The 12,392-nt window shown below is 41.0% G+C and overlaps 1 protein-coding gene across 1 annotated transcript in view; it reads right to left on the minus strand.

The window, feature by feature from the left end:
• Positions 1 to 2,629: 2,629 nt before the first annotated feature.
• Positions 2,630 to 12,392, minus strand: part of LOC126203621 (SWI/SNF-related matrix-associated actin-dependent regulator of chromatin subfamily B member 1) — a 148,386-nt gene continuing 138,623 nt past the window's right edge. The window contains exon 9 of the mRNA XM_049937991.1: positions 2,630 to 5,122. Within this exon, the coding sequence (XP_049793948.1) occupies positions 5,083 to 5,122 (40 nt within the window). The 3' untranslated portion in view covers positions 2,630 to 5,082. The remainder of the gene's footprint in view (positions 5,123 to 12,392) is intronic.

Here is a 12,392-nt window from a genome sequence, read left to right on the forward strand (position 1 = left end):
CACCACCACCACCACCACCAACAACAACAACAACAACAATAATAATAATGCAGCACGGAGCTTTTAATGTCAGAATGGACACAGAAATCTCTTATTGCTTAGGTTTGTTTATAAATAAATAAATCTTCTGCTACCAGTCACGATTTTCTTTATTTTACTATTTGTATGTATTACAGTAAAAGTCAACAAAATGAAGCAGACTCACACACAGTGACAACATCAAAAGAAATGGCTTAATAAAAACGCACTTGAAAATGGGAATTATTTCTCGAAACGCGTCGTGCAAATAGTTAAATAAAGAAAATCTTGACTGGTAGCAGAAGAAAACCTATTGTATCTACAGTCGCAGGCTTTCAAAAACCATTTATAATGGATCAAATCCGACTCTTATTGCTTCTTTAGCACTTTTATTTCTAGTATTTGAATTCCTGCCCAACATGCCTAGTGTAGCAGTTTACAAGGTAGAACACAGAAACTGAGGATGTGATTTCACTGGCATGTGATTACAAACTTGCTCTGAACATCACTGTTAGTAGTTTGTTAATATTATTAGAACAATATTAAATCAGCGTGACCCAATTTAAAAAAAAAAAAAAAATCCAGACGTGTACCGGTCGTGGACACACAAAAATTCAGGGCAAATTCAAGAAGTACACGAAATGCAAGAAGATTCACAAAATGATATCTATTAAATTAATTTTGTAATGCAAGGGACTTTTTATAGCAGCACACAATAAAAAGCTATTAATTTGCCTGTAACCTCAGGAGTACAATAATTACAAAAATAACATCTGAAAGGGCAACCATTTCGGTCAGCAAAAGTATGTGGTATAAATTTGATAATGCTGGGATTTGTAGTACTGAATTCTGAAGGTTCAGTAATGGGTGCCATTAACTGTGTTCTTCTATTGTAGGACGTTTCCTCGAAATTGTTTACCTCAAGCTTAGTGATTGAGCAGTTTACTGCAAATGTGATCTTGTGCTTGTCTGAAGACAATAATGGCAGACCTCTTCTGCTACAGCCAAATAGAAAATGCAGACAGTTATGCGTGATCTCAAATGTGTCTCACTATCAGTTTGACTGTGACCACCACTAAACATATTGTATTTACCTAACTATAAGGTGAGGTTTCTCCCAAAATTGATCATTTGAAAATAAAGGGTCACCTTATTTTATTCACCGGTTAAAGTACTGGTACTGAGATCAACATCTTTACGTTGTTTAATAGATTACATATGGGTCGTCTTACATTTGCAGATTAAGCTTTCGCTACTGAAGTCATGTGCTGGTTTGTTTTGAATGATTTGGAAGGGCAGGGCTAGCCAAACAATACGTTTGCATTCAAATGGAGTTGAGATTGCCTGACACTCCGTGCTCGATACAGTATCGACATTGCTCAAACAATTACGTGATATCTGACTCGCACAGCGCTACATCAAGGATAAGTGAGCAACTATTGAATAGCCATTCCAACAATCTATTGCTCTGTTTAAAGTTTTGTGGAACACTATAGGAAATAGCATTAAATTCTATCTTCTTACAAACTCTTGTTATATTGGAACAGATTTGCAATAAAAGTTCTCAAACACATATGGATACCATATTCAAACATTAATGCTGCTTTCTAAGTAAAGGCAACTTTCAAAAGCAAAAATGCTGTCCTTCAAAAAAAGGTTGATTCAGAACTAATATACATATTTTATTTGGTTATGAGAGGCTGTAGGATTTGCTCAGTGGTGTGCAAATGAGAAACTCAAGTCACTGTTCATGTAGTAGAATACCAGGTAAAAATGTAACCAGCTTTTTAATCAGCTTTAGAACATGGTGACATTCGGATGAAGCAAGAGGGAAAATTAATTCACAGTGAAATGCCAAACAAACGAAATAAATCATTCTAAACTGACTGCAATTACTGTTATCACGAGAATAAATTACAGAAGCAAGACTTGTCATGGAGATAGTACCTACAGATGCCAGTATATCTCAAGACGAGCAGAAGTTGAAGAGTTGGGCTGAATAATACTGTACTCTTTTACTTATGTATTAGTTACTGTTTATACACATGACTTGTAGCTCCGAAGATATTGCAGTCCGTGTTTCACAGTTCCTCACAGAAAGCACTACACATGGGTTGGGGAGGGGAAGAGTGACGTCAGCTTGGCTGAGAACTATGATGACTGGGTGTGGGGATGGGGAGCTGGTGAATGAGCGGGCAGCTAATTTTGTCATGCTGCCAGTCATGGAACCCATCTCCTGTGCTTTGGCTTTTTATGAACATCTACAACATTTGAACTGAAGTTTGCCTGAATCTGCTTGTAGTCTGAATTGCGCAATGACTATTAGGATGGCAATAAAAATAGTGATACCACAGACAAAAAAGGCTAGTAAGCAAAAATGTTAGGTACGAAAATGGTCCGTAAATTAATATACACCATTTCTTTTTGTTTTTTTTCTTCTTATATTATCAAAATGTGTACAATCAAAAAATGGCATAAGTTTAGAAGTAGTGTAACATTAACTTTTTAGACAGATGTTTTATATCAATAAAACAGTTTGTAATTCAGATTAGTCAGAATACGTTAAAAAATTTTTTTTTTCTCGAGCAGCCTTAGAAAAAGAGGAGGTGGGGGGGGGGGGTCCTTATACTCTGGTAAATACAAAAATTAGCTTCAAAGCGTCCTTGTGTGTCAAGCATCATACACAACATTTTCCAGTTAATTCCAAAAACACAAGGATTATTGCACTCTGGAAAAGAATCCATTAGTAATGCAAGCAACATTAATAATAAGGCTCTCATAATTAGCCTTTTACATTTCACAACAAAAGTATGTAAAGTATAAATAAAGAGAGGATCTGAAATAATGCAATACTACTGTAACAGTAACTATTAGTATCACCATGTTAAAGTGTGTTGGACCCTCGACTAAACTTTAAAAAGAAAAATGTGAATGGTCTCACCGATATTCACCACAGGTATCTAAACAAGAAAGTTATCCAGAGACCAATGCATTAAGTTTTTTGAATGATGTCACATTTATGACGCAGGAGCTAAACATTTAATCATTAGCAGAGAAATACAATTTTTTGATGACAATGTCTCAGGTTTCCACCTGAGTGGCAGGTCTATAACATATTTCCTGTTTATAAAATGTCCATTTCAGTGAATTACTCCTGCATAAAAAATGCTGTCTGCTTGTGGAGCTGTTGGCAACAGCTAGAAACCTAAGATCTTTTTATCAGCTGTTTATGATCAAGTTTACATTCACAAATGCATCCAGCCAAGTTAGTCTGTTAAATCAATATTTTCTAAATAATTGTAAATTTTTGGCTTATCTTTGGAATCCATGACAATAAGGCTACCATTCTGTTTATGTAATAGTAAACTGTTTACTGAAATGGAAATTTTAGAACCTAGACAACTGTTCTGGTACTCCAACTGAATTGTTTTATGCTTACATGGAATTTTACAAACAAAAGCACTCACGAAAACAACTGCACAACAATGGTATTTGGTAAACTAATAATCTAGAGTGTATCTTCACTCAACCCTGTAGTAACTACATAAGAAAAACAACTTGAAATTATACGTTATGACATGAGAGGTTCCAATGGTACAGCATCAACTGTCTTTGGTGAGTGGCAAAGATCTCAGTTTGTGTAATGGAGAGGTACACCTACACAATGAAATAGCTGAGTTAAAATGGGAAGGAAAATTAAACAGGCAAACACTAAACTGTAAAAATCACATACAAGTTCTACTGATTATCATAGAGAACATGTATCTGTAATAAGCTATTGCAGTTGCAGTGCAAAGACTGAGCAGTCTTATTAACAAATTTGCACACACGCACAACTGATGACACTCCGGCCACTGTGTGAATCACAAAACATGCTAGCAACTCTCAAATTACGGCATTAAGAACATTTAGATTTGGCATTCTAATGCCAGTCAGATAACTTGTCCCTCACAATTAAATACACACTCCTAATCAAACTATATAGTAGCTCTATTTGTATGCACCACACAAGGCACTCTAGCACTCAAGTCTGCTTTTGAACATTTGCATGTTAGCAATTTATGCACTTCATTGAAATTCTGTTATTCTAATGTATCCTCCATGATGACACCATTTTTGCGAATGTGGAGACAGAATACTTCTAGTTCATATGTATCTGGAGTGAAAAGTTTTTACTGTTGCCAATTTATATCCGATTTGGATTATTTTTCAGTGTAACAGCATAGCCTATATCACAAAGACATAGAATAACAGACTAGTACTAAAGGTAGGTGAAATATGCGTCTGGAATTATGCTTTTGATCCAGATTAATTTTCTTATTTTGAGATCATAACTTTTACAGGAAAAAAAAGTTACTAGTGACAGTTGAACTGTTGGTGAAGATATTTAAACATAAAATTACTGAACTTGTATCTTTTCAGCAGCTGGAAATTTAATGAAATGGAGTTCAAAACAGTAACCAATTATTATGCATCTGTATAACCTTTGTGTTGGTGTTCTGCAATCACATCTTGTTTGTTACTGAACATAACATGGTTAGACAGCCATCCTGGCAATGCCAAATTTTTCGTTAAAAACAATAAATGAAAATATTAAATAACTATTTTACAAAAGATTCTCATTACTTTATTACACATAATTGTATGTCAGTTACGAGTTATATCAAGACACTGTTTTGCTTAATTTACGCAATCAAATTGTTTACACAAAAGCATTGTAATATGGAGCACTGTAATATGTACAAAGCCCATTGACTTATATGATTATCCCAGAACTAACAGATTTGGTGCAATGCAAGTTTAAAATGTGTAGTAAGATTGCACTGTAAACCACATACACAGTTCATTATACAAAAGCTATTTGCTGTACTTTTCAAGTTAACATTAAATCACACTCTGCCACTGGCATATTAAATAAAAGCATACTTTTCACCACATGTGAAAACATATTTTGTAATTTTCTTACAGTTTCTGATGAAACATTTTTATGCCTCACAGTGATGAGCTGATATTTTGTTGGAAGTTTTCGTTGGCAATTCGAATGAGGTCGGCAAATGTGGCAAATCACCATCCTGGAGTTGTATTTGCTAACCTTCGCATACGGCTGAAAATAAAAACATTATTGATAGAGGTCATTGTAGCACTGAAATAATATCTATCACAATTTCACATTACATTCTAATAAATTATATGCTAGTGATCTTCTGAGGTTCCCTTTGAGTGTTACTTGAATTTATACACAAGATTCATGAAATTAACTATCTGAAGACAGCTTTACTGGTTGAAGTTCATCAATTCTAACTTCTTATTAAAAAGTACAATTTTCTTATGACTTACTCGTATCTTCACGAACAGAAAATTCTGGAATGTAGTGTTATAGACGAATGCTGCAGACTATATGGGTAGATCGAATTACTAATGAAGAACACTCAATCAAATTGGAGAGAAACATTATGGCTCAAATCAACCAAAACAAAGATCAGTTGATAGGGCACATCTTGCGGCTTGTGACACGCACGCACACATGCACTGTGTATGGTGTGGGTGCTGGGAGTAACAATTGTTGAGGGAGGCCAAAGCTCGACTATAACAGTTTCCAATTGATGTACGTTGTAGCAGCTGTGCAGAGATGAAGAGATTTGCTTGTGACAGACCACAGTGGGAATCTTCAGATTTAAAACAACAATGATGACAACACAGATATCTGGACAGATATCTTAAAGAGTGTGTTACAATAAGCATCCCATAAATATAGTCAATTTTCAAATTTTCAGCAGTTATGATTAAACCATGTACACCAAGCATGACATTTCTGCAAACCACCAACTCTCGGTTCCTGGGCCCCTGAATATAGTATGCTATGTGTTCAAAGGTCGGTAAGAAGGGACATTTACTGCAGACTAAGATAATTATAGATATAAGTGATTAATCTAAATCATCTGAACTATACATAATACAATGACAATGGTGAAACCCAAACTGATCGTATAGTTAAAATGAACTTCCTCTAAAAACAGACTAATATGCATGCTTGCCACTAAACAAAAGCCAAAGTTTTAAAATTCATGTTCAAGAACTCATTCACACAAGAGAATAGTACAAACATATTGCTATTTGATCATCGGACAGACTTTCCAAGGTTGCCATAAGTTCCTCCAAGTGAAATTCCCTGATATTTCATTAATTTCCAGACAAGTTTCAGCATAAAAATTTTGAGAGGTCAAGGTTGAGTAAAGACATAAGTTGAAAAAAAAAATGTAAATTTTTTGTAATTAACTGTTTTTTAGATGGAGAAAGCAAGCCAAATGGTATGTGTGTTTCATTAAGACCAGACCACTGATGTTATTTTATTTCAATCGGTGACAAAAATATTTCCTTGGAGTTGCAAGACAGATTTAAAATACCTTCACTGAGTTCAGAAATAACATCAGAAAAAGTAGGCCTCTTGAAAGAAGTGTATAAGGCAGGAAAGAATTGTGTAAACCAGCACTATAGGTGACCCCCAATAAAATGTTAGTTCTACTATGTTTGTTACTGTCAGTTTTTATCCACTGTCTTATGTCTATTATTTCAGAGGCATTGTGTGTTCACCTGCTTAGCTGAATGGTAACATCTCTGCCTACCATGTAGTGGGCCCGGGTTCGATTCCCCGCCGAGTTGGAGATTTTCTCCACTTGTGGACTGGGTGTTGTGTTGTCCTCATCATCATTTCATGGTCACCAACACACAAGCTGCCCAATGTGGTGTCATCTGACCAAAGACTTGCAACCCGGCTGCCGAACTTCTCCGGATAGGGCCTCCTGGCCATCAATGCCACACAATCATTTCATTTTACAGGTATTGTGTGATTTGCCTTTCGAGAAATATACGAGTGAACAGTGTACAAACTGCCAACGATTGCCACCATTTTCTTCTTCTTCCTAATATATGCACTATTTTCAAAAGTGCCAAAATGAACTAGAATAAATAAAATGTCTATAAAATGCCGCACTGTAAAATGTACTTGCAGTGAGAAAGTCACAATTCATGAAATCCATCGCCCATGGCCTCTGGCCTGCCGAGGAGCACTGCAGTCCTGGGTCCATTGATAAACCATGAAAATCTGCTGCATTATGTCACACACAGACAGACCCGGCCTGCAGGCATACTGGTGAGACTAGATCCGATGGGCTGGGCCTGCACATTAGTGGGAAACAATGGGCTTCAGATCAGCAGGCCCGATCCATTGGAGATACCCGCAGAAATGGCCTGTCATGGAGACCAATTATGTGACCAGCTATTCACGTGTCACAGACACCATGTTGATGAAGTAAGACTGCAGGGATCAATCCAGCAACAGGTAACTTGTGCGAATACTCTGAGAATCAATACTATTGAGGACTGGTAACAACTCACCGTGAAGGTGACTTCTAAGCCGCAGATAGGCACGTAGGAAAAGCAATCACACTCTCATAACTAAATTTTCAATCACAGCCTTTGTCAGAAAATGCGTGCAGCCACACTTTCACAACTCATGCACACATGACCACCATCTCTGGCCACTGTATCAACAGTTTCTGAGAATCCGATACAAACAAACCACTCCTCACACCTCCCTGCCTCTCGTTGGCAGCTGCTAGGCTAGCAGCAAGAAGTGGTGGCAGCATTGACTGCTAACTGAGGCAGTGGTAGGAAGGGAAGAAGCATTAAGAATGGGGGAGTAGGGAAGCAGTGCACGTACTCAGCTGCACCCAGTCTACAATGATTATGAAATCTCAGTAAACAAAACATTTCACCTACTGAGGCAAAAACGAGATTTTTCCAGTGTGTTTTTCCTACCCCAAATTTCCCCGTCACATTTGAAATTTCCTGATTTCTTGAACTTGTGGCAACCCTGCTCTCATAAGAACAACATACACTCCTGGAAATTGAAATAAGAACACCGTGAATTCATTGTCCCAGGAAGGGGAAACTTTATTGACACATTCCTGGGGTCAGATACATCACATGATCACACTGACAGAACCACAGGCACATAGACACAGGCAACAGAGCATGCACAATGTCGGCACTAGTACAGTGTATATCCACCTTTCGCAGCAATGCAGGCTGCTATTCTCCCATGGAGACGATTGTAGAGATGCTGGATGTAGTCCTGTGGAACGGCTTGCCATGCCATTTCCACCTGGCGCCTCAGTTGGACCAGCGTTCGTGCTGGACGTGCAGACCGCGTGAGACGACGCTTCATCCAGTCCCAAACATGCTCAATGGGGGACAGATCCGGAGATCTTGCTGGCCAGGGTAGTTGACTTACACCTTCTAGAGCACGTTGGGTGGCACGGGATACATGCGGACGTGCATTGTCCTGTTGGAACAGCAAGTTCCCTTGCCGGTCTAGGAATGGTAGAACGATGGGTTCGATGACGGTTTGGATGTACCGTGCACTATTCAGTGTCCCCTTGACGATCACCAGTGGTGTACGGCAAGTGTAGGAGATCGCTCCCCACACCATGATGCCGGGTGTTGGCCCTGTGTGCCTCGGTCGTATGCAGTCCTGATTGTGGCGCTCACCTGCACGGCGCCAAACACGCATACGACCATCATTGGCACCAAGGCAGAAGCGACTCTCATCGCTGAAGACGACACGTCTCCATTCGTCCCTCCATTCACGCCTGTCGCGACACCACTGGAGGCGGGCTGCACGATGTTGGGGCGTGAGCGGAAGACGGCCTAACGGTGTGCGGGACCGTAGCCCAGCTTCATGGAGACGGTTGCGAATGGTCCTCGCCGATACCCCAGGAGCAACAGTGTCCCTAATTTGCTGGGAAGTCGCGGTGCGGTCCCCTATGGCACTGCGTAGGATCCTACGGTCTTGGCGTGCATCCGTGCGTCGCTGCGGTCCGGTCCCAGGTCGACGGGCACGTGCACCTTCCGCCGACCACTGGCGACAACATCGATGTACTGTGGAGACCTCACGCCCCACGTGTTGAGCAATTCGGCGGTACGTCCACCCGGCCTCCCGCATGCCCACTATACGCCCTCGCTCAAAGTCCGTCAACTGCACATACGGTTCACGTCCACGCTGTCGCGGCATGCTACCAGTGTTAAAGACTGCGATGGAGCTCCGTATGCCACGGCAAACTGGCTGACACTGACGGCGGCGGTGCACAAATGCTGCGCAGCTAGCGCCATTCGACGGCCAACACCGTGGTTCCTGGTGTTTCCGCTGTGCCGTGCGTGTGATCATTGCTTGTACAGCCCTCTCGCAGTGTCCGGAGCAAGTATGGTGGGTCTGACACACCGGTGTCAATGTGTTCTTTTTTCCATTTCCAGGAGTGTAGTAATACACTCCTAGTGTAGAGAAGCAACTGAAAGATTTGAAAGCAAACAAATGACCAGGTCCAGATGGAATCCCAGTTCAATTTTACAAAGAGTACTCCAAGGCACTGGTTCGTTACCACACTTGCATTTATCGTGAATCTCTCACCCAGCACAAAGTCCCGAGCAACTGGAAAAAGGCATAGGTGACTCCAGTATATAAGAAGGGCAAAAGAACAGACTTGCAAAATTATAGACCAATATCCATAACTTCTGTTTGATGCAGAGTCTTTGAATGTAGGATCAGTTTGAATATAATAAACTTCCTTGAGACTGAGAAGCTTATGTCCATGGATTGGCATGGTTTTAGAAGCCATTACTTATAAAAAACAGCTTGCCCTTTTCTTACACGGTGCACTGCAAACTACTGATGAAGGGCAACAGGCAGATTCCACATTTCTAGATTTCCATAAAGCATGACACAGTGCTCCACTGCAGGCTGTTAATGAAGGTATAAGCATATGGACCAAGTCCACAGACACGTGAGTGGCTTGAAGACTTCTTACGCAACAGAACCCAGTATATTGTCCTTGACAGCAAGTGTTCATCGGAGGCAAGCGTATCGTCAAGAGTGCCCAAGGGAAGTGTTGATAGGACCACTGTTGTTCTCTATAAACATAAATGATTGGTGGACAGGGCGGGCAGCAACCTGCGGTTGTTTACTGATGATGCCATGGTGTAAGGTAAGGTGTCAAAGTGGAGTGACTGTAGGAAGATACAAGAAGACTTCAACAAAATTTCCAGTTGGTGTGATGAAGGGCAGGCAGCCCTAAACCTGTAATGTTCTGCTTGATCCAGTCGAGTCGTAATCTGGGCGTAGCCCTGCAAAGTGATACGAGATAGAATGAGCATAAGATATGTGGTAGGGAAAGCGAATGGTTGACTTCAATTTAATTGGAGCATTTTAGGAAAGAGTTGTTTACCTGTTAAGGAGACCATATATAGGACACTGGTGCAACCTATTCTGAGAACTGCTCGTGTGTTTGGAATCCATACATGGTCAGGTTGAAAGAAGACATTGAAGCAATTCAGAGACGGGCTGCTACTGGTAAGTTTGAGCAACACAGAAGTGTTCTGCAGATGCTTTAGGAACTCAAAGGGGAATCCCTGGAGGGAAGGTGACGTTCTTTTTAATTGAGAAAATTTAGAGAACCGGCATTTGAAGCTGACTGCTGAATGATTCTACTGCAGCCAACATACACTGCGCATTAAGGACTATCAAGATAAGATACGAGTAATTAGGGCTCATAAGGAGCCAAACAGACAGCCGTTTTTCCTTTGTTCTGTTTGTCAGTAGAACAGGAAAGGAAATGACTAGTAGTTCAGCATGGTACCCTCCGCCTAGCGCCATATAGTTGCTTGAGAAGTATCTATGTAGATGTAAAAGAGATCGGCGATACCTGTGACAATGTGTCAGTTCTGTTGTAGGTTGCTACCCTGCTGGAGGGAGGTGGGGCTTGTTTCCCCGCACTGCTTCCTCTCCTCTTCTGGCGACCAAAATTCTAGCTTGTTTAAGCTTGCGACTATCTGCCACTATCGCCTGTAGTGTCCAAACTCTATGCTGTAGTGATTGGAAAACAGAATCTATAATAAATAACCAGAGCCACTTCCTCATCCCCTCAAACCCAGAACCTCCCACAGAAGAACCACAAAAGTGCCCCACTTGTGACAGGATACTTTCCGGGACTGGATCAGACTCTGAATGTGGCTCTCCAGCAGGGATATGACTTCCTCAAATCCTGCCCTGAAATGAGATCCATCCTTCATGAAATCCTCCCCACTCCACCAAGAGTGTCTTTCCGCCGTCCACTTAACCTTCGTAACCTCTTGGTTCATCCCTATCAAATCCCCAAACCACCTTCCCTACCCTCTGGCTCCTACCCTTGCAACCGTCCCCGGTGTAAAACCTGTCCCATGCACCCTCCCACCACCACCTACTCCAGTCCTGTAACCCAGAAGGTGTACACAATCAAAGGCAGAGCCACGTGTGAAAGCACCCACGTGATTTACCAACTGACATGCATACACCGTGAAACCTTCTATGTGGGAATGACCAGCAACAAACTGTCCATTCGGATGAACGGACACAGGCAGACAGTGTTTGTTGGTAATGAGGATCACCCTGTGGCTAAACATGCCTTGGTGCACGGCACAGTGTTACAATGTCCGGGTTATCTGGATACTTCCCATTGACACCAACCTATCAGAACTCCGGAGATGGGAACTTGCCCTTAAATATATTCTCTCTTTCTGTTACCAACCAGGCCTCAACCTCCGCTAATTTCAAGTTGCCGCCCCTCGTACATCACCTGTCATTCAACAACATCTTTACCTCTGTACTTTCGCCTCGAATGACATCTCTACCCAAACTCTTTGCCTTTACACATGTCTGCTTGTGCCTGTTATAGGCAGGTGTGTGTGTGTGTGTGTGTGTGTGTGTGTGTGTGTGTGTGTGTGTGTGTGTGTGTGTGCGCGCGTGAGTGTATACCTGTCCCTTTTTACCCCCCAAGGTAAGTCTTTCCGCTCCCTGGATTGGAATGACTCCTTACCCTCTCCCTTAAAACCCACATCCTTTCGTCTTTCCCTCTCCTTCCCTCTTTCCTGATGAAGCAACCTTGGGTTGCGAAAGCATGAAATTTGTGTTTGTGTTTTTTATTGTGTCTCACCAGCGCTTTCCCGTTTATAACAAACTGTTTTTTTATTTAAAAAAGATTACATTATTATCCAGACCACACATCAATCACAATGGTCAACAATTAATAGATGTATCATAGCAAAATCATTGTGTGCAGTGGCAAAAACTAGCACATCTGCTTCAGGGCTTCATCTATGTCATTGGACAAGGACAGCAATTTCCGCCAAGGCTTACTGTCCTTGTCCGATGACCTAGATGAAGCCCTGAAGCAGATGTGCTAGTTCTTGCCACTGCACACAATGATTTTGCTATGATACATCTATTAATTGTTGACCATTGTGATTGATGTGTGGTCTGGATAATAATGCATTTTTTTGACTGT

This window comes from Schistocerca nitens, chromosome 9, assembly GCF_023898315.1.
Source record: "Schistocerca nitens isolate TAMUIC-IGC-003100 chromosome 9, iqSchNite1.1, whole genome shotgun sequence".
Lineage (NCBI taxonomy): Eukaryota > Metazoa > Arthropoda > Insecta > Orthoptera > Acrididae > Schistocerca > Schistocerca nitens.